The following is a 24,148-nucleotide window of genomic DNA, read 5'->3' on the forward strand; positions in this document are numbered from 1 at the left end:
GTCATTTGTTCTAACTAGGCTGGAATATTGCTGCACACTAACAGCACCTTTCAAGGCAGGTGAAATTGCCGACCTAGAAAATGTTCAGAGAACTTTCACGGCACGCATAACGGAGATAAAACACCTCAATTACTGGGAACGCTTGAGGTTCCTAAACCTGTATTCCCTGGAACGCAGGAGGGAGAGATACATGATTATATACACCTGGAAAATCCTAGATGGACTAGTACCGAACTTGCACACGAAAATCACTCACTACGGAAGCAAAAGACTTGGCAGACGATGCAACATCCCCCCAATGAAAAGCAGGGGTGTCACTAGCACGTTAAGAGACCATACAATAAGTGTCAGGGGCCCGAGACTGTTCAACTGCCTCCCAGCATACATGAGGGGGATTACCAACAGACCCCTGGCAGTCTTCAAGCTGGCACTGGACAAACACCTAAAGTCGGTTCTTGACCAGCCGGGCTGTGGCTCGTACGTTGGTTTGCGTGCAGCCAGCAGCAACAGCCTGGTTGATCAGGCTCTGATCCACCAGGAGGCCTGGTCACATACCGGGCCGCGGGGGCGTTGACCCCCGGAACTCTCTCCAGGTAATTAATAATGATAGGAATGTAACGAATTTCACAAACAACATAAAAGAATGATTGTTTTACAAACTTGTGAATTTGTTTTTGAAATATCACATTTTTTTTTATGTGGGGAAAAGAGGCAGAAATTTTGCTAAATGTAAAAACCATACTAACTTTATTTTTTTTAAAGAATGAAAACAGCATAAATTACAGTAATTAGGTTCGTGACGAATTCGGATTGGTAATTTTTTATCAGCAGGTCAGTGCCCAAACAACTTGCAGGGTCAGTACATGGCTCTCTTGCCATATATGATTTTTGGTAAATATTTTTTTCTCCTTTGTTTACTGGGCTGTCTAATTGAAACTTGGGCAATGTATGATGGAAAGAGGCTTCTTAACGTGCACCAAAAATGAGAGAAATCGGATGATAAATAAGGAAACTCATTTATAATCAACTGCCTCCCCTGAGTCTCCTTACACATGCCTATTAATCTCCCTTAGCCTGCCTTTTTTCACTTAGTATTAAATATTATTCTAGGTGTTTGTCTTTCACCTGCTGGTACTTTTCACCTAGTAAAAAAATTACCTAGATGTAAGGCTCCTTACACCTCCAGTTTACCTAGCAGTTAACAGATTCATGGCTGTAAGTCTTCCCATCATACATGCTGCTCATAAACCATACCACGGGCGGGGTAGAACCCGCGATCAGAGAGTCTCAAAACTCCAGACCGGGTTCTATCCCCGCCCGTGGTATGGTTTGTTTGCAATCGTGTCATTACGATTTCGTGAGTCATGCTGTTCATGTTTATCAAGCAGCATGTATATATGCAGCTGTTAGTCTCTACTCGCAGCTGTAGCCCATTGGTGAGGCTAGTGGCGGCGGCCGCCGAGTCTTGCTTCCCGTCACTGAGGTCTCGGGATCGATTATTATTATTATAATCAAGGGGGAAGCGCTAAACCCGTAGGATTATACAGCGCCTGTGGGGGGATGAAAGGTATTCATTGTTAATTCAGGGAACTGGAGCACAGATCCAGTTCCCTAGATCAAGAACCCCTCGCCAGCATCAAGGAACCTTCCTTGAGGGGTCTCGGGATCGAATCGCTGGACATAATTCCTGGAGGGAACCACTCTACTACCAAAATTCGAACAAGTATATGGACTAAAGACTGGTAAAAAATATGGTGACTAAGATTCTAGCCTAAGAAAGGAATATGTATTTTAGCGCTAGAGGAGCGCTAAAATACATTAACAATTGTTATGGCAGTGATTCTTGGGAACCGCCTGTGGAGAGATGGTCTTGGTGTCAAATGGTTATGTGAGCAGTCGTGTGTGGTCATTATTTGTGTTTTGTTCTAGTGAGTATTTTGAATGTTTCTAAGTATAGATTTGCAAATGTTTCTTTGAACCCATTTACATTTTGCTTGTAATGTGCGTTTGTTTGATTAAATTGTAGGTTATTTTGAATACTGTCATTTACTCTCGAGCCATTCACACCAGGCTTATGAAGGCACAAACTGCATTATACATATTACACTTTCCCCAGGAGAACTAAAGCCCTAATTGAGTACCTACTGCCTATTTTCCAGAAAATGCTACACTAAGAAACAGTACTTATCAAAACTAATACCTTACGCTTTAAATATCCAATATGATCCTGTTGGGTTTTCCTGCTCTAGCCCAATTATGTCTCTCTCTTGAGTGCTGGAACTTTACCTCCTGTCACCTATATTATTACTACTACTTCTAAACGAGCAGGTGGTGACAACATATATTCTTAATTGAGAGAATTGAGCCTTATCATTCTTTGCTGCTTATTTTTACCTATCAGTAAATAGGTACCTGGGTATAAGTCTGCTGCTGCAGATCCTGGTTGCCATAGTATGCCTGATACTTTACTATAGATTATATTGAGTAAAAGTATGATAACTGTTTCTAGGGTACATTCATTTGTGTTAAATAAGGTAATTATATCGTCTGGTCTTCCTTAATTTTTGCAGATCTCGGAAAAATTCCCGGAGTTTCCACTGTTGATAGACATAAGCAGGAATCAGAGTCTGACGCTGATGAACTCCCACTTCACTTTCTCAATGTCTTACCCACTCCTTCCCTCTCAAGTGGAGGTGGGCGCCCTCCATTGTCGTCCAGGCAAACCACTGCCACAAGTGAGTTGATCAAGTGTTGAAGCTGCATTTCATCGGTGCATTACAAGTTAAGCATGCTCTATCGATCGAAAAATATATTAATTTTTTTTTCAGCTATTATACACTAACAATATGAACCATTAGAGAAATGGAAAAAGATCGAATTTGCACAGTAAGTAAACATCTCACATCTCACACACGTGTTATTAATTAAGCAAATTTAAAATTGAATCCAGACAGGATGCAGATGAGAGATAAACTGGGCCCAGGACAACACGATGCAGTATAATTTGTCTTCTATAGATAATTTTAAAAAAGTTGCATAAAGTTATCTTTCATTTTTCAATATCCGGTAAGTAATATAGCTTTGTTTACGTGTGTGTAATGAAAAATTAGGTAAAGTGATTTAAATAAGCCCCATTTATTTCATATGTATATAATTTTAAGAGATGTGGCGTTAAAAGATAAAGAATCTAACACAAAGTGGGAGTTGTCACAGTTGCTCTTTGCTGATGACACTGTGCTCTTGGGAGATTCTGAAGAGAAGCTGCAAAGGTTAGTGGATGAATCTGGTAGGGAAGGTAAAATGAAATTAAAAGTGAATATAGGAAAGAGTAAGGTGATGAGGATAACAAGAAGTTAAGATATTGAAAGATTGGATATTAGATTGGAGGGAGAGAGTATGGAGGAGGTGAATGTATTCAGATATCAGGGAGTAGACGTGTCAGCAGATGGGTCTATGAAAGATGAGGTGAATGGTAGAATTAACGAGAGGAAAAAGGTGAGTGGTTCACTGAGGAGTCTACAGAGACAAAGAACTTCATCCATGGAAGCATGGGTAGTGAATGTTGCAACAAGGTGAAGGCTGGAGGCAGTAGAGATGTCATATTTGAGGGCAATGTATGGGTTGAATATAATGCAGAGAATCCATAGTTTGGAAGTTAGAAGTAGATGCAAGATTAATAAAACTATTATCCAGGCAGCTGACCAGGGGTTATTGAGGTGATTTGGACTTGTAGAGAGAAAACGAAATAGAATGACTTCAAGAGTGTATAAATCTGTAGTGTAGGGAAGACGTGGTAAGGGTTGGCCTAGGTAAGGTTGGAGGTTGGAGCATGCGTGAGCATGGTAGGAGTGAATGGAGATAAATAGTTTTGAGGACTTGACGTGCCATTGGAGCGTGAACAAGGTAACATTTATGAAGGGAGTCAAGGAAACCGGCAGGCTGGACTTGAGTCCTGGAGATGGAAAGTACAGTGCCGGCACTCTGAAGGAGGGGTGTTAATGTTGCAGTTTTAAACTATAGTGTGAGAGTGCCTCTGGCATGACAGTAATGAAGTGAATGACGATGAAAGTTTTTCTTTTTCGGGCCACCCTGCCTTGGTGGAAAATGGCCGATGTGTTAATAAATAAATTAATAATTTCCCATAGTATTTTCACACAATGGCTACTTCGAGCAACCTAGGGAGAAAGCACGTTACAACTCATACGAATCTGTCCTCAGAGCACACTTTAAAAGCACTTGCAGATTTTAACTGTACACACACACACACACACACACACACATACACACACACACACACACACACAAACACACACACACACATACACACACACACACACAGTATGGGTTCATGGAAGGCAAATCTTGTATCACAAACCTCCTGGAGTTTTATGACAAGGTAACAGAAGTAAGACACGAGAGAGAGGGGTGGGTAGATTGCGTTTTCCTAGACTGCAGGAAGGCCTTTGACACAGTTCCCCACAAGAGATTAGTGCAGAAGCTGGAGGATCAGGCGCACGTAAAAGGGAGGGCACTGCAATGGATAAGGGAATACCTGACAGGGAGGCAGCAACGAGTCATGGTACGTGAAGAGGTATCACAGTGGGCGCCTGTTACGAGCGGGGTCCCACAGGGGTCAGTTCTAGGACCAGTGCTATTTTTGATATATGTGAACGACATGATGGAAGGAATAGACTCTGAAGTGTCCCTGTTCGCAGATGACGTGAAGTTGATGAGAAGAATTAAATCGGACGAGGATGAGGCAGGACTGCAAAGAGACCTGGACAGGCTGGACATGTGGTCCAGTAACTGGCTTCTCGAATTCAATCCAGCCAAATGCAAAGTCATGAAGATTGGGGAGGGGCAAAGAAGACTGCAGACAGAGTATAGGCTAGGTGGACAAAGACTACAGACCTCACTCAGGGAGAAAGACCTTGGGGTGACCATAACACCGAGCACATCACCGGAGGCACACATCAACCAAATAACCGCTGCAGCATACGGGCGCCTGGCAAACCTGAGAATAGCGTTCCGATACCTTAATAAGGAATCGTTCAAGACACTGTACACTGTGTATGTTAGGCCCATACTGGAGTATGCAGCACCAGTCTGGAACCCACACCTGGTCAAGCACGTCAAGAAGTTAGAGAAAGTACAAAGGTTTGCAACAAGGGTAGTCCCAGAGCTCAAGGGAATGTCGTACGAGGAATGGTTAAGGGAAATCGGACTGACGACACTAGAGGACAGAAAGGTCAGGGGAGACATGATAACGACATACAAGATACTGCGGGGAATAGACAAGGTGGACAGAGATAGGATGTTCCAGAGAGGGGACACAGGGACAAGGGGTCACAACAGGAAGCTGAAGACTCAGACGAGTCACAGGGACGTTAGGAAGTATTTCTTCAGTCATAGAGTTGTCAGCAAGTGGAATAGCCTAGCAAGTGAAGTAGTGGAGGCAGGAACCATACATAGTTTTAAGAAGAGGTATGACAAAGCTCAGGAAGCAGAGAGAGAGAGGATCCAGTAGCGATCAGTGAAGAAGCGGGGCCAGGAGCTGAGTCTCGACCCCTGCAACCACAATTAGGTGAGTAGGTGAGTACACACACACACACACACACAGAACTGGCAGGGAAGCCAGTTAATGAGATGATGGAATATGTAGCAACAAAATGCAAGGAGGCTGAGGAGAGGTTTGTACCCAAGGGTAACAGGAATAATGAGAAAGCCAGGATGAGCCCATGGTTTACCCAAAGGTGCAGGGAGGCAAAAACCAAATGTGCTAGGGAATGGAAGAAATATAGAAGGCAAAGGACCCAGGAGAATAAGGAGAGCAGTCGTAGAGCCAGAAACGAATATGCACAGATAAGAAGGGAGGCCCAAAGACAATATGAAAACGACATAGCAGCAAAAGCCAAATCTGACCCGAAACTGTTGTACATCCACATCAGGAGGAAAACAACAGTCAAGGACCAGGTAATCAGGCTAAGGAAGGAAGGAGGAGAGACAACAAGAAATGACCGTGAAGTATGTGAGGAACTCAACAAGAGATTCAAAGAAGTGTTCACAGAGGAGACAGAAGGGGCTCCAGAAAGACGGAGAGGTGGGGCACACCACCATGTGCTGGACACAGTGCACACAACCGAGGAAGAAGTGAAGAGGCTTCTGAGTGAGCTAGATACCTCAAAGGCAATGGGGCCAGATAACATCTCCCCATGGGTATTGAGAGAGGGAGCAGAGGTGCTATGTGTACCCCTAACAACAATATTCAATACATCTATCGAAACAGGGAGATTGCCTGAGGCATGGAAGACAGCAAATGTAGTCCCAATCTTTAAAAAAGGAGACAGACATGAAGCATTAAACTACAGACCAGTGTCACTGACATGTATAGTATGCAAAATCATGGAGAAGATTATCAGGAGAAGAGTGGTGGAACACCTAGAAAGGAACGATCTCATCAACAGCAGCCAACATGGTTTCAGGGACGGGAAATCCTGTGTCACAAACCTACTGGAGTTCTATGACATGGTGACAGCAGTAAGACAAGAGAGAGAGGGGTGGGTGGATTGCATTTTCTTGGACTGCAAGAAGGCGTTTGACACAGTTCCACACAAGAGATTGGTGCAAAAACTGGAGGACCAAGCAGGGATAACAGGGAAGGCACTACAATGGATCAGGGAATACTTGTCAGGAAGACAGCAGCGAGTCATGGTACGTGGCGAGGTGTCAGAGTGGGCACCTGTGACCAGCGGGATCCCACAGAGGTCAGTCCTAGGACCAGTGCTGTTTCTGGTATTTGTGAACGACATGACGGAAGGAATAGACTCTGAGGTGTCCCTGTTTGCAGATGACGTGAAGTTGATGAGAAGAATTCACTCGATCGAAGACCAGGCAGAACTACAAAGGGATCTGGACAGGCTGCAGACCTGGTCCAGCAATTGGCTCCTGGAGTTCAATCCCACCAAGTGCAAAGTCATGAAGATTGGGGAAGGGCAAAGAAGACCGCAGACGGAGTACAGTCTAGGGGGCCAGAGACTACAAACCTCACTCAAGGAAAAAGATCTTGGGGTGAGTATAACACCAGGCACATCTCCTGAAGCGCACATCAACCAAATAACTGCTGCAGCATATGGGCGCCTAGCAAACCTCAGAACAGCATTCCGACATCTTAATAAGGAATCATTCAGGACCCTGTACACCGTGTACGTTAGGCCCATATTGGAGTATGCGGCACCAGTTTGGAACCCACACCTAGCCAAGCACGTAAAGAAACTAGAGAAAGTGCAAAGGTTTGCAACAAGACTAGTCCCAGAGCTAAGAGGTATGTCCTACGAGGAGAGGTTAAGGGAAATCAACCTGACGACACTGGAGGACAGGAGAGATAGGGGGGACATGATAACGACATACAAAATACTGAGAAGAATTGACAAGGTGGACAAAGACAGGATGTTCCAGAGATTGGACACAGAAACAAGGGGACACAGTTGGAAGCTGAAGACACAGATGAATCACAGGGATGTTAGGAAGTATTTCTTCAGCCACAGAGTAGTCAGTAAGTGGAATAGTTTGGGAAGCGATGTAGTGGAGGCAGGATCCATACATAGCTTTAAGCAGAGGTATGATAAAGCTCACGGCTCAGGGAGAGTGACCTAGTAGCGATCAGTGAAGAGGCGGGGCCAGGAGCTCGGACTCGACCCCCGCAACCTCAACTAGGTGAGTACACACACACACATATGTACATATATGTACATATATATAATTGTTTTGGTAATCCCACACCTCCTAATTTCCGAACTACAAATTCTCTGCATTATATTCACACCACACATTGCCCTCAGACATGACATCTCCACTGCCTCCAACCTTCTCCTCACTGCAACATTCATCACCCATGCTTCACATCCATACAAGAGTGTTGGTAAAACTATTCTCTCATACATTCCCTTTTTGCTTCCTCGGACAAAGTTTTATTGTCTCGACGGACTCCTAAGTGCACCACTCACCCTTTTCCCCTCATCAGTTCTATGACTCACCTTATCTTTCATAGACCCATCTGCTGACACGTCCTTCCCTAAATATCTGAATACATTCACCTCCTCCATACTCTCTCCCTCCACGAACAAGTGATATTGATCAATAACGACATTGCGACTAGCCAAGGAGTCAACCCATGCTGCTTTAGCCTGCCTCATGGTGGGCGAAAACTGATGAAGCCTAAATCCACGGGACCACACAATGCTTAAGAGTAGCACATCCAGCAAAATTGGATGTATGTCAAGCATATCTCCTTGGGTAGCGAGTACAACATCCACTTCTGTTGGATGCCCTACTACTAAGGATTGTGTGCTCCCCTGGATTAAGGGATTAAGGCGTCATGAGTTTTCGCCCACCATGAGGCAGGCCAAAGCAGCATGGGCTCGACTCCTTGGCTAGTCGCAATGTTGTTATTGATATATATGTCGTGCCGAATATGTAAAACTGGTCAATTAGCAAGAACTCATTTAAAATTAAGTCCTTTCTAAAAAAATTCTTATACGTTTAAAGATATATTTTTTCATTAATGTTAATGTAAAAATTTATAATTTTGCATTAAAAGATTCTTAGAAAACTTACCTAACCTTATTATAACAAGAGTAATTTATTTTAGCCTAACCCAACTAAATATATTTTAGATTTGTTTACAATAATTTAATACTAAACAAACACAGTGAAATATATTTTTTTTCGTTAGGTTTAGAATGACTTTGGCGAAATTATTCCATACACAAATTTTCGATTGTCCTATATGGCAAGATGAGCGTTGCTATTTAAGCCAAGATCGCAAGTTCTGCCTATTCGGCACGACATATATATATATATACATATATATATATATATATATATATATATATATATATATATATATATATTTGAACCATTTACCAAACTGCGAACCTTGTACTGCCTCCAGAAACGGCACAATGGACGCATCACCTTACCACTACGCCACTGATCCTATAAGAACCAAGCACACAGCACGTAGCTATGTGTGTTTTGCCTTGGCCCGAGGACACTCGTGGCAGTGCTATCTCAAGGATTAATTTCAACCTCATCATCTTTGAATACCCGCCTCAACAAGCAAGTCTGTATAGCAATGAAATCACGAAACAAGTGATTTTAAATCACTTGAAGAATTAATTTTCTTTAGCTAAGGATCGTTTAAAAATTGTCGCTGATTGATGCATAAAAAACGACCGACATAAACTTGTGGTGGGTTGCAACCAGTGGAGTAGCTAGAGGGAGACCAAACTTGTGATGGGTTGCATCCGGTGGAGTAGCTAGAGGGAGACCAAACTTGTGGTGGGTTGCAACCAGTGGAGTAGCTAGAGGGAGACCAAACTTGTGGTGGGTTGCAACCAGTGGAGTAGCTAGAGGGAGACCAAACTTGTGGTGGGTTGCAACCAGTGGAGTAGCTAGAGGGAGACCAAACTTGTGATGGGTTGCAACCAGTGGAGTAGCTAGAGGGAGACCAAACTTGTGGTGGGTTGCAACCAGTGGAGTAGCTAGAGGGAGACCAAACTTGTGGTGGGTTGCAACCAGTGGAGTAGCTAGAGGGAGACCAAACTTGTGATGGGTTGCAACCAGTGGAGTAGCTAGAGGGAGACCAAAATTGTGATGGGTTGCAACCAGTGGAGTAGCTAGAGGGAGACCAAACTTGTGATGGGTTGCAACCAGTGGAGTAGCTAGAGGGAGACCAAACTTGTGACGAGTTGCAACCAGTGGAGCAGCTAGAGGGAGACCAAACTTGTGATGGGTTGCAACCAGTGGAGCAGCTAGAGGGAGACCAAACTTGTGATGGATTGCAACCAGTGGAGTAGCTAGAGGGAGACTAATGTTGTGATGGGTTGCAACCGGTGGCATAGCTAGAGGGAGACCAAAGTTGTGATGGGCTGCAACCAGTGGAGTAGCTAGAGGGAGACCAAAGTTGTGATGGGCTGCAACCAGTGGAGTAGCTAGAGGGAGACCAATGTTGTGATGGGCTGCAACCAGCGGCGTGGCTAGAGGGAGACCAAAGGAACGACCGCTCCCCCTGAGCACATTTTTCAAAGTGGTGGATTTTCAGCAATTTTTTAACTCTGTAGTTCACTTTTGCCAGTGATAATTGTGATCCATCTATCCTAACGTGTTCATATTATACCACATTTTTCTGACCTTACCAATAACTAAAACAGTTACGGAACTATCCTTTAGTCTGCTCACACACATAAAGTGCTACATTGGTTCTATAATAGGCGAGGATATATTGTCTTGGCTTTGCTCTTCCTTGAAAGAGAGTTGGCTACTGAGGTGCATTATACTAAAGTAGTGGATAATAACTCTGCTAGAATAAAGACTAGACGAGAGGTACTCTTGCAGTTGCTTCAGACATTTTTCACATTGCTTTGTTTTGTTTTCATTTTACGTCTAAAATTGAAACAATTAAATAGATTACAAAACATCGAATGTCATATAAAAAAGACCTGGAAAACCCTATCTGAAATTCTAGGAACTAAAAGGATATCCAAAAACAAAACAATCAAATTAACAAAATCAGACGAACCCCTACTCACCAACTGAAACAGCAGACAGACTAAATGTTTTCTTCTCCACCATAGAAAAGAGTCTAGCAAGCAAAATCCCAAGCTCAAACACCCGTCCATCAGACTACCTCACAGGCACCTTCCCACATAAACTATTCCTAGCTCCAACCAACCCAGCAGAGGTCTTGCTCATCATCAACACCCTTAAGAACAAGGCAGGAGGCATGAACAACTTGCCTGCTTTTATGTACAAAACAGCTTCACAAGTACTGTCACCAATTATTGCAACACTCTTTAGCAAATCCATTGAATCCTCCACCTTCACAGCAGTTCTCAAAATAGTGAGGGTTACCTACCCCGATCCATAAAGGAGATGATCAAGCTAACTTGAATAACTATAGACTAATTTCTAACTTACCACTACTCTCTAAAATCTTTGAAAAATTAATTCATTGACGGATCTATTCCTACCTCATCTCATACAACATACTAAATCCCTGTCAGTTTGGATTCAGGAATAATAAGAGCACAAATGATGCTATTACACACATTTTTTTTCAACAAACCGGTCGTATCCCACCAAGGCAGGGTGGCCCAAAAAGAAAAACGAAAGTTTCTCTTTTTTAAATTTAGTAATTTATACGGGAGAACGGGTTATTAGCCCCTTGCTCCCGGCATTTTAGTCGCCTATTACAACACGCATGGCTTACGGAGGAAGAATTCTGTTCCACTTCCCCATGGAGATAAGAGGAAATAAACAACAACAAGAACTAGAAAGAAAATAGAAGAAAACCCAGAGGGATGTGTATATATACATATATATGCTTATACATGCATGTGTAGTGTGACATAAGTGTAAGTAGAAGTAGCAAGACGTACCTGAAATCTTGCATGTTTATGAGACAGAAAAAAGGACATCAGCAATCCTACCATCATGTAAAACAATTACAGGCTTTCGTTTTACACTCACTTGCTAGAACTAATATATACCGCTCTCGAGAAGAAAGAAGTCCCACTGGGAATTTTCATTGGCTTACGTAAAGCTTTTGATACAATCGACCATCAATTGCTGCACACTAAATTAACACACTATGGTATAAGAGGCCACTCTCTCAACTACCTAAAGTCATACCTTAGTAACAGAAGCCAGTACGTGTACGCAAATTGTGCAAACTCTTCCACACAACCAATCACAGTAGGAGTCCCACAGTGAAGTGTACTAGGATCACTCCTCTTTCTCATCTACGTCAATGACCTACCGAATGTATCACAACTACTCAAACCCATATTATTTGCAGATGACACAACATACGTCTTCTCACACCCAAACCCAGTCATACTCGCCAACACTGTCAATGCTGAATTGCAGAAAATATCTATCTGGATGATAACGAATAAACTTACCCTAAATACTGACAAAACCAATTTCATTCAGTTTGGAACCAGAGCTGCAAATGTTCCACTTAACACAACACTAAATGGATCACCCATCACAAGACTCACAGAGGGAAAATTCCTAGGAATCCATCTAGACAGTAGCCTCAAATTCCAGACACATATACAACAAATTTCCAAATTTCTCTAAGACAGTAGGCATACTATCAAAGATACGGTACTATGTTCCACAATCAGCTCTCCCTGCACTGTATCATTCACTCATCTACCCTTATCTCACATATGGAATTTGTGCATGGGGATCAACAACAAATCACCTAAGGCCACTAATAACCCAGCAAAAGGCTGCAGTCAGAATGACAACAAATTCCCACTTGCGATAGCATACTCCACCTCCATTCAAAAGTCTAAATTTGCTCACTATAAAGAACATCCACACTTATTCATGTGCCTACTACATACATAGAATAATACACGGAAACATAAACCCTCCACTCAAACTTCTCCTCACCAACCTTAACAGGACACACGACCATAACACAAGATACAGATCTCTTTTTGATGTACCTCGTGTCCATATCACACTGTGTAAAAACTCTATGCACATAAAGGGCCCCAAAATCTGGAATTCATTACCAGAACATACTAAAGTAACCAGGCCTGAAAATCAATTTAAGACTCTTCTAAAAAACCACTTACTCGCCCAGGTCTAAATAATCAACATTCAATATTTAACATTATCAATAATTCTCCCAATTACTTAAATCTTAAAAATTCAAGACAACATATAGCATATTGAATATCTTTTGTTATACATTGTAATGTGACAAATTTGTATAACTATAATGCTTCAGTATCGATACTGTTCAAATTTCATTGTTTCAAATACTCAATTGTACTTTATATTCTAAATTGTTTACGGTAACTTTATCTTTGAATCTTTCATTGCTTGTTAATTATAAGTTAATTTTAAGCCTACCCATAATGCTCTGTATACAAGGGACTTTTGGCATGTTCACCCAACTGCTATAATTCATTGTACGACTATGTATCATGTCCAAATAAAATATATTAATATATATATATTTGAACACACATGTATTAATTATGTTTTCAGATTTATGAGCTAATTGTAAAACTTTTTTTATTTTTTTTTATTTTAAATACAAAATAACAGTTAAATATCTCATTTAAAACTGTATCACATATGTGTTTTGATTTAAAAAACAAATAAAAATGTATAATGAATTTAAAATTAATCTGAAAGTGTCATTATTTTCAATTTATTTATTTGGTCCTCTTTGTTGTTGGTAACTTTTTTTTTTTTGGCTGAAAAATGCCAACTACTTATGAAATTTTGTCACAACTTTTCATTCCCGTTCAGTCATATTACATTTTCTAAATAATTTCATCAGAGAGAGAGAAAAAAAACATCCGTCTATTCTATCTAAATCTTATCAATTTAAACAATGTTAGAAGTTGATAGAGTTTCTTTTATTTTCTGCCGACTTCCTTTTCCACATAATCCCTTATAAGATTTTCTTTTTAACTACCACTCATATGTTCTACAGGATCTCAGTTCATGGATTGAAGGAGCCGGGGAAGCTGGTGTCGTGTACTTTAGCATAGGATCCGTCACCAAGGGAGACACAATGCCCACCAAGTACCGTGAATTGTTCATCCAAGCTTTTAGCAAACTTGAGCAGCGGGTTATCTGGAAATATGAAGGCGATCTTCCAGGAGTGTCGGACAACGTTCTCATAAAGCCCTGGCTGCCCCAGCAGGATATTTTAAGTTAGTGTAACAAACATCAGTATTGCAGAACCTGTGGATATAATTAAATCTGATATTTATATGAAGCTTTAAATTGGTGCTGGTCACTGGATACAATGAGTGAAAGTGTCTCTTCACTCTTCGGATACAGAGTACAGTTACACATTCTCAATATTTCAAAATTAAGGTTCTGAGTAACACTTTTCTTTTACATCATATATTTCTCCGAAGATGATCCAGGAGTGAAGATGTTCATAAGTCATGGAGGTCTTCTGAGTACACAGGAAGCCATCTACCATGCTACACCCATGCTGGTTCTTCCTATCTTTGCCGATCAACCAAGAAATGCTGAAAATATTGCTAGTAAGGGAATCGGACTGTACTTAAACTGGCATGAGTTATCAGTTGATCGAATTATCACGACAATTCAAGAAATAATCAATAACCCTAAGTAAGTATGGATTTGATTACTAGCTTGAATGTTCCTGGGTTTAACACATAAGATGTATCATACTGTTACCACAAAATTACTGAGGGTTTCGTGGCTTACTTGTTTTGGTTATAAATATTTTAATCTCAAGGGGAAAATATATCGACATGGACTCATATCGTGGTTTCTATGGAGTATAATTGTGTAGCGGTCGCTAAACAATTATACTCCATAGAAACCACACCACCACACCATGGTGTGTCCTTGGGTAGAGAGTACAACATCCAGTTCCGCTGGATGCCCTAGGTTCAGTGGATAAGGGCGTCATGTGTTTTCGCCCACCATGAGGCAGGCCAAAGCAGCATGGGTTCGAGTCCTTGGCTAGTGCAGTGTTGTTATTGATATATATATATATATATATATATATATATATATATATATATATATATATATATATATATATATATATATATATATATATATATATATATGTGTGTGTGTGTGTGTGTGTGTGTGTACTCACCTAGTTGTACTCACCTAGTTGAGGTTGCGGGGGTCGAGTCCGAGCTCCTGGCCCCGCCTCTTCACTGATCGCTACTAGGTCACTCTCCCTGAGCCGTGAGCTTTATCATACCTCTGCTTAAAGCTATGTATGGATCCTGCCTCCACTACATCGCTTCCCAAACTATTCCACTTACTGACTACTCTGTGGCTGAAGAAATACTTCCTAACATCCCTGTGATTCATCTGTGTCTTCAGCTTCCAACTGTGACCCCTTGTTACTGTGTCCAATCTCTGGAACATCCTGTCTTTGTCCACCTTGTCAATTCCTCTCAGTATTTTGTATGTCGTTATCATGTCCTCCCTATCTCTCCTGTCCTCCAGTGTCGTCAGGTTGATTTCCCTTAACCTCTCCTCGTAGGACATACCTCTTAGCTCTGGGACTAGTCTTGTTGCAAACCTTTGCACTTTCTCTAGTTTCTTTACGTGCTTGGCTAGGTGTGGGTTCCAAACTGGTGCCGCATACTCCAATATGGGCCTAACGTATACGGTGTACAGGGTCCTGAACGATTCCTTATTAAGATGTCGGAATGCTGTTCTGAGGTTTGCTAGGCGCCCATATGCTGCAGCAGTTATTTGGTTGATGTGCGCTTCAGGAGATGTGCCTGGTGTTATACTCACCCCAAGATCTTTTTCCTTGAGTGAGGTTTGTAGTCTCTGACCCCCTAGACTGTACTCCGTCTGCGGCCTTCTTTGCCCTTCCCCAATCTTCATGACTTTGCACTTGGTGGGATTGAACTCCAGGAGCCAATTGCTGGACCAGGTCTGCAGCCTGTCCAGATCCCTTTGTAGTTCTGCCTGGTCTTCGATCGAGTGAATTCTTCTCATCAACTTCACGTCATCTGCAAACAGGGACACCTCAGAGTCTATTCCTTCCGTCATGTCGTTCACAAATACCAGAAACAGCACTGGTCCTAGGACTGACCCCTGTGGGACCCCACTGGTCACAGGTGCCCACTCTGACACCTCGCCACGTACCATGACTCGCTGCTGTCTTCCTGACAAGTATTCCCTGATCCATTGTAGTGCCTTCCCTGTTATCCCTGCTTGGTCCTCCAGTTTTTGCACCAATCTCTTGTGTGGAACTGTGTCAAACGCCTTCTTGCAGTCCAAGAAAATGCAATCCACCCACCCCTCTCTCTCTTGTCTTACTGCTGTCACCATGTCATAGAACTCCAGTAGGTTTGTGACACAGGATTTCCCGTCCCTGAAACCCTGCTGGCTGCTGTTGATGAGATCATTCCTTTCTAGGTGTTCCACCACTCTTCTCCTGATAATCTTCTCCATGATTTTGCATACTATACATGTCAGTGACACTGGTCTGTAGTTTAATGCTTCATGTCTGTCTCCTTTTTTAAAGATTGGGACTACATTTGCTGTCTTCCATGCCTCAGGCAATCTCCCTGTTTCGATAGATGTATTGAATATTGTTGTTAGGGGTACACATAGCGCCTCTGCTCCCTCTCTCAATACCCATGGGGAGATGTTATCTGGCCCCATTGCCTTTGAGGTATCTAGCTCACTCAGAAGCCTCTTCACTTCTTCCTCGGTTGTGTGCACTGTGTCCAGCACTTGGTGGTGTGCCCCACCTCTCCGTCTTTCTGGAGTCCCTTCTGTCTCCTCTGTGAACACTTCTTTGAATCTCTTGTTGAGTTCTTCACATACTTCACGGTCATTTCCTGTTGTCTCTCCTCCTTCCTTCCTTAGCCTGATTACCTGGTCCTTGACTGTTGTTTTCCTCCTGATGTGGCTGTACAACAGTTTCGGGTCAGATTTGGCTTTCGCTGCTATGTCATTTTCATATTGTCTTTGGGCCTCCCTTCTTATCTGTGCATATTCGTTTCTGGCTCTACGACTGTTCTCCTTATTCTCCTGGGTCCTTTGCCTTCTATATTTCTTCCATTCCCTAGCACACTTGGTTTTTGCCTCCCTGCACCTTTGGTAAACCATGGGCTCATCCTGGCTTTTTCATTACTCCTGTTACCCTTGGGTACAAACCTCTCCTCAGCCTCCTTGCATTTTGTTGCTACATATTCCATCATCTCATTAACTGGCTTCCCTGCCAGTTCTCTGTCCCACTGAACCCCTTTCAGGTAGTTCCTCATTCCTGTGTAGTCCCCTTTCTTGTAGTTTGGCTTCATTCGTCCTGGCCTTCCTGCTTCTCCCTCCACTTGTAGCTCTACTGTGTATTCGAAGCTTAAAACCACATGGTCACTGGCCCCAAGGGGTCTTTCATATGTGATGTCCTCGATATCTGCACTACTGAAGGTGAATACTAAGTCCAGCCTTGCTGGTTCATCCTCTCCTCTCTCTCTTGTAGTGTCCCTTACGTGTTGGTACATGAAGTTCTCCAGTACCACCTCCATCATCTTAGCCCTCCATGTATCTTGGCCCCCATGTGGGTCCAAGTTCTCCCAATCGATCTCCTTGTGGTTAAAGTCACCCATGATCAGGAGCTTTGCCCTGCATGCATGAGCTCTTCTGGCCACTCTAGCCAGTGTGTGTGTGTGTGTGTGTGTGTGTGTGTGTGTGTGTGTGTGTGTGTGTGTGTGTGTGTGTGTGTGTGTGTGTGTGTGTCGTGCCGAATATGTAAAACTGGTCAATTAGCAAGAACTCATTTAAAATTAAGTCCTTTCTGAAATTTTCTCTTATATGTTTAAAGATATATTTTTTTCATTAATGTTAATGTAAAAATTTTTAATTTTGCACCAAAAGAATTTTAGAAAACTTACCTAACCTTATTATAACAAGAGCAATTTATTTTAGCCTAACCTAACTAAATATATTTTAAATACGTTTACAATAATTTAGTACTAAACAAACACAATCAAATATATTTTTTCCGTTAGGTTCAGAATGATTTTGGCGAAATTATTGCATACACAAATTTTCACTTGTCCTATATGGCAAGATGAGCATTGCTATTTAAGCCAAGATGGCAAGTTCTGCCTATTCGGCACGACATATATATATGTTGCAGTACCATTTATGCCAGAGACAGGGTTCACTATTCTAGGGCAGGTTTGGAGGCACTGGCCAGTGCAGTGGTGGGAGCTGTTAGGACTTTAAACTAGAAAGCAGTGAAATATGTTATAATAGATTCATGCAGGATGATTTATCAGTGTAATGATATCGTGAGTTTTAGGGAAACCATTTAGAGGTAGAATGAGGTAAAGTTACTGGTGAATGTTGGAAAGCCATTGACACTAAGCGATAAGGACAATAATAGAGAGAATGAAGGAATAAGAATGAGCAGGGAGGGAAAAGAGAAGAGAAGGGTTTCTAGACAGTTGTTATACAAATATTATTATTATTTTTTTTTTTATTATCACACCGGCCGATTCCCACCAAGGCAGGGTGGCCCGAAAAAGAAAAACTTTCACCATCATTCACTCCATCACTGTCTTGCCAGAAGGGTGCTTTACACTACAGTTTTTAAACTGCAACATTAACACCCCTCCTTCAGAGTGCAGGCACTGTACTTCCCATCTCCAGGACTCAAGTCCGGCCTGCCGGTTTCCCTGAATCCCTTCATAAATGTTACTTTGCTCACACTCCAACAGCACGTCAAGTATTAAAAACCATTTGTCTCCATTCACTCCTATCAAACACGCTCACGCATGCCTGCTGGAAGTCCAAGCCCCTCGCACACAAAACCTCCTTTACCCCCTCCCTCCAACCCTTCCTAGGCCGACCCCTACCCCGCCTTCCTTCCACTACAGACTGATACACTCTTGAAGTCATTCTGTTTCGCTCCATTCTCTCTACATGTCCGAACCACCTCAACAACCCTTCCTCAGCCCTCTGGACAACAGTTTTGGTAATCCCGCACCTCCTCCTAACTTCCAAACTACGAATTCTCTGCATTATATTCACACCACACATTGCCCTCAGACATGACATCTCCACTGCCTCCAGCCTTCTCCTCGCTGCAACATTCATCACCCACGCTTCACACCCATATAAGAGCGTTGGTAAAACTATACTCTCATACATTCCCCTCTTTGCCTCCAAGGACAAAGTTCTTTGTCTCCACAGACTCCTAAGTGCACCACTCACTCTTTTTCCCTCATCAATTCTATGATTCACCTCATCTTTCATAGACCCATCCGCTGACACGTCCACTCCCAAATATCTGAATACGTTCACCTCCTCCATACTCTCTCCCTCCAATCTGATATTCAATCTTTCATCACCTAATCTTTTTGTTATCCTCATAACCTTACTCTTTCCTGTATTCACCTTTAATTTTCTTCTTTTGCACACCCTACCAAATTCATCCACCAATCTCTGCAACTTCTCTTCAGAATCTCCCAAGAGCACAGTGTCATCGGCAAAGAGCAGCTGTGACAACTCCCACTTTGTGTGTGATTCTTTATCTTTTAACTCCACGCCTCTTGCCAAGACCCTCGCATTTACTTCTCTTACAACCCCATCTATAAATATATTAAACAACCACGGTGACATCACACATCCTTGTCTAAGGCCTACTTTTACTGGGAAAAAATTTCCCTCTTTCCTACATACTCTAACTTGAGCCTCACTATCCTCGTAAAAACTCTTCACTGCTTTCAGTAACCTACCTCCTACACCATACACTTGCAACATCTGCCACATTGCCCCCCTATCCACCCTGTCATACGCCTTTTCCAAATCCATAAATGCCACAAAGACCTCTTTAGCCTTATCTAAATACTGTTCACTTATATGTTTCACTGTAAACACCTGGTCCACACACCCCCTACCTTTCCTAAAGCCTCCTTGTTCATCTGCTATCCTATTCTCCGTCTTACTCTTAATTCTTTCAATTATAACTCTACCATACACTTTACCAGGTACACTCAACAGACTTATCCCCCTATAATTTTTGCACTCTCTTTTATCCCCTTTGCCTTTATACAAAGGAACTATGCATGCTCTCTGCCAATCCCTAGGTACCTTACCCTCTTCCATACATTTATTAAATAATTGCACCAACCACTCCAAAACTATATCCCCACCTGCTTTTAACATTTCTATCTTTATCCCATCAATCCCGGCTGCCTTACCCCCTTTCATTTTACCTACTGCCTCACGAACTTCCCCCACACTCACAACTGGCTCTTCCTCACTCCTACAAGATGTTATTCCTCCTTGCCCTATACACGAAATCACAGCTTCCCTATCTTCATCAACATTTAACAATTCCTCAAAATATTCCTTCCATCTTCCCAATACCTCTACCTCTCCATTTAATAACTCTCCTCTCCTATTTTTAACTGACAAATCCATTTGTTCTCTAGGCTTTCTTAACTTGTTAATCTCACTCCAAAACTTTTTCTTATTTTCAACAAAATTTGTTGATAACATCTCACCCACTCTCTCATTTGCTCTCTTTTTACAAATATATATACAAATATATATATATATATATATATATATATATATATATATATATATATATATATATATATATATATATATATACATAAGATAGACAGAACATTAAAATGGTATAAAATACCGACAGGTTGTTAGGTATAAATGGTATAAAATACCGACAGGTTGTTAGACAGGTTGAGATTAGTTACAAGGGTAGGTAACATTGAGATATTTGCCATAACTGAGACGTGGTTTATTATGAAGAATCGGAACATATCTGTTGAATCACATTCAGGGTTTTAAGTTATTCCACATTGATAGAAGTAGCGAGAAGGGAGGTAGGGTGTCACTGTATGCCAGAGAACACTAAATTGAGTCGATGTGGTCAGTCGATGGACTGACCACATTGACTCAAGGTTGAGGGACTGATTACCTCATTCTCCTCCTGTTCTTCAAGATTCTCCTTTGTATGGACTGATGAAGCCACTGTGTGGCGAAACGTTTCCTCAATAAAGATACCCAAGAGTTGCACATGTGTCTAATTTATCAACTGTTGATAATCTAGAGATTGCAGAAGAACTTGGTGCTAGCCACTACAAATCTATTTATTACCCTTAGTATTGGATGCAAGTATGATAGTAGGGATAATTCAGTAACAGTCCTAGACTTTCGCTTAGCATATTACATATTACCTACCTTAGCATATTACCTATCATCTGTGGACTGGGGTAACTAAGAGAACTATCAATATGTAGTATTAATATTGGTAGAATTACCGACAATATGTTAAGTAAAAGGACGCATATGCAACTAATGTGACATTTTATTGTGGCAACGTTTCGCTCTCCAGGAGCTTTATCGAGCCGTTACAAACAATACATAGACACAGAGGGTATATATAGACTTAGAGTGACGTGTAATACTAGTGGTGGTAGTAGTAGTAGTAGTAGTAATATTAGTTGTACTAGTAGTAGTAATACAATATGGTAGAACAGTCAACTTGCACATGAGTAAAAGGTTATAAAAGCTATTACTTGGGTAGCAACAAAATAGGTTAGACAAATATTTTTGGTTGGATTAGAGAAGACCTGTTTCAATGTTCGTCCTCTGTAATGTGCATGCGTAGTTTTAGCAGCAGAGACTATGTGATGGCAGGGTTTACTGTTTTCAGGAGGATTCTAGCTAAGACTTAGATGATGAAGCTGTCTTTGTTTTGTTTGTGTTAGAAATAGCGATTAATGCTGATTCGAGGCACTTGCGTCTGCGGAAATTAGGTTCTTTGATCACTAATCGGACGTCCCTGAATTTCATGAAATGATTGGTGGAATTTCATCTTGTCGGTATTATATACAATTCTTGTACTACTACTACTACTACCACCACCTCTTCCTGCCTATATATAGCCGTCCTGCTCCACCTCTGTTAGTGTGAACTTTGTCAATGGTCCAAGTCGGACCGAAACGTCGTCGTAAGCTTCTCTCTTTTATGTGCGGGTTATTTGTGTATTGTACGCAGGAGTTGTTCAAGTTATTGCTCCTACATGTATTAATGTGTTCATTGAGGCGTGTTTCGAGGTTTCTTGCTGTTTCACCTACATAAATCCTGTCATAGCCTCCACAGGGTATAGTGTAAACCCCTGCATTGACTGGTTCATGGTGCTTGGATTTTATCCATTATAACTTTGTAAAGAGTGGTGTTGGTGCGTGGAGAATTAATGATCTGAAGAGCTCTTTTCCTGCAATCTTTGATGAAAAAGGAAGGAAAATGCAAATCAGTGAAGGTTGGTTAAGTACATTCCTCGCCAGGAAACTTAGGACTACAAATTCGGTATGTTCTTAGGAAAAATCCGATGATAATGCCTCTTTTGGTCTTAGTATCTTGAATGGAATAAAAGTGTGTGAGATCATTTGTATTTGTAGGTTTCCGGTAAAGTTGAAATCTTAGATTGTTATCTACTTTGTGAATGAGGACGTCTAAAAAAGGTAGCTTGTTATTGGACTCTTCTTCTAGTGTAAACTGGATCGCCGGTTCAACTGCGTTGAGCCTTGCCTGAAGATTCCGTACATCGAAACGTTTGGGAGTTATTACGAGGACGTTGTCCACGTAATGTAACCAAGTGACGCTTTTTAAAAATCTCTAGTAGGTCGATGCATGCAGGGGATGAGATAAAAAGCTGTAAGCCACCTGCCCAGAAGCTGGCTGCCTTGGATCAAAACGTCTAGCTTGAGCTGGACTCCAAGATAATGGTCCAGTGTGGTACGATCGTTAAAAGCACTGCGTACCTTGTTCCAAGGTTCGTAGGTTCGAGTCTCCTTCGGCCAGAGATCAGTGTTTGTGAACATATATATATATATATATATATATATATATATATATATATATATATATATATATATATATATATATATATATATGTATATATATATATATATATATATATAATGCAGAGAATTAGTAGTTTGGAAGTTAGGAGGAGGTGCGGGATTACCAAAACTGTTGTCCAGAGGGCTGAGGAAGGGTTGTTGAGGTGGTTCGGACATGTAGAGAGAATGGAGCGAAACAGAATGACTTCAAGAGTGTATCCGTCTGTAGTGGAAGGAAGGTGGGGTAGGGGTCGGCCTAGGAAAGGTTAGAGGGAGGGGGTAAAGGAGGTTTTGTGTGCGAGGGGCTTGGACTTCCAGCAGGCATGCGTGAGGGTGTTTGATAGGAGTGAATGGAGACAAATGGTTTTTAATATTTGACGTGCTGTTGGAGTGTGAGCAAAGTAACATTTATGAAGGGGTTCAGGGAAACCGGCAGGCCGGACTTGAGTCCTGGAGATGGGAAGTACAGTGTCTGCACTCTGAAGGAGGGGTGTTAATGTTGCAGTTTAAAAACTGTAGTGTAAAGCACCCTTCTGGCAAGACAGTGATGGAGTGAATGATGGTGAAAGTTTTTCTTTTTCGAGCCACCCTGCCTTGGTGGGAATCGGCCAGTGTGATAATAAAATAATATTATATATATATATATATATATATATATATATATATATATATATATATATATATATATATATATATATATATATATATATATATATATATACATATGTTCACAAACACTGATCTCTGGCCAAAGGACACTCAAATCTACGAACCTTGGAACAAGGTACGCACTGTTTACCAATACCTTGGCGTCCAGCTCACGCTAGACATTTTGATCTTAGGCTGCCACCTTCTAGGCAGGTGGCTTACAGCTTCTTATCTCATCCCCTGCATGCATTAACACATCGGCCGATTCCCACCAAGGCAGGGTGGCCCGAAAAAGAAATTTTTTTATTATCATTCACTCCATCACTGTCTTGCCAGAAGGGTGCTTTACACTACAGTTATAAAACTGCAACATTAACACCCCTCCTTCAGAGTGCAGGCACTGTACTTCCCATCTCCAGGACTCAAGTCCGTCCTGCCGGTTTCCCTGAATCTCTTCATAAATGTTACTTTGTTCACACTCCAACAGCACATCAAGTATTAAAAACCATTTGTCTCCATTCACTCCTATCAAATACGCTCACGCATGATTGCTGGAAGTTCAAGCTCCTAGCACATAAAACCTCCTTTACCCCCTTTCTTAGGCCGACCCCTACCTCGCCTTCCCTCCACTACAGATTTATACACTCTCGAAGTCATTCTGTTTCATTCCATTCTCTATACATGTCCGAACCACCTCAACAACCCCTCCTCAGCCATCTGGATAATAGTTTTGGTAATCCCACACTTTCTTCTAATTTCCAAACTAGGAATTCTTCATTATATTCACACCACACATTGCCCTCAGACATGACATCTCCACTGCCTCCAGTCTTCTCCTTGCAACATTCATCACCTGTGCTTCACACCCATATAAAAGTGTTGGTATAACTATACTCATATATTCCCATCTTTGCTTCCACAGACAAAATTCTTTGTCTCCACAGACTCTTCACTGCACCACTCACCCTATTCCCCTCATCATTTCTATGACTCACCTCATCCTTCATAGACCCATCTGCTGACACGTCCACTCCTAAATATCTGAATACATTCGCCTC

The 24,148-nt window shown here is 41.7% G+C and overlaps 1 protein-coding gene across 2 annotated transcripts in view; it reads left to right on the plus strand.

Moving 5' to 3' along the window:
• The window catches only part of LOC128689827 (UDP-glycosyltransferase UGT5), a 107,802-nt gene that overhangs the window by 79,774 nt on the left and 3,880 nt on the right, over positions 1-24,148 (plus strand). For both annotated transcript variants that reach the window (XM_053778318.2, XM_053778317.2), the window contains exons 6-8: positions 2,571-2,735; positions 13,526-13,748; positions 13,959-14,178. In XM_053778318.2, the coding sequence (XP_053634293.1) occupies positions 2,571-2,735; positions 13,526-13,748; positions 13,959-14,178 (608 nt within the window). The remainder of the gene's footprint in view (positions 1-2,570; positions 2,736-13,525; positions 13,749-13,958; positions 14,179-24,148) is intronic.

This window comes from Cherax quadricarinatus, chromosome 22 (assembly GCF_038502225.1).
Source record: "Cherax quadricarinatus isolate ZL_2023a chromosome 22, ASM3850222v1, whole genome shotgun sequence".
Classification (NCBI taxonomy): Eukaryota; Metazoa; Arthropoda; class Malacostraca; order Decapoda; family Parastacidae; genus Cherax; species Cherax quadricarinatus.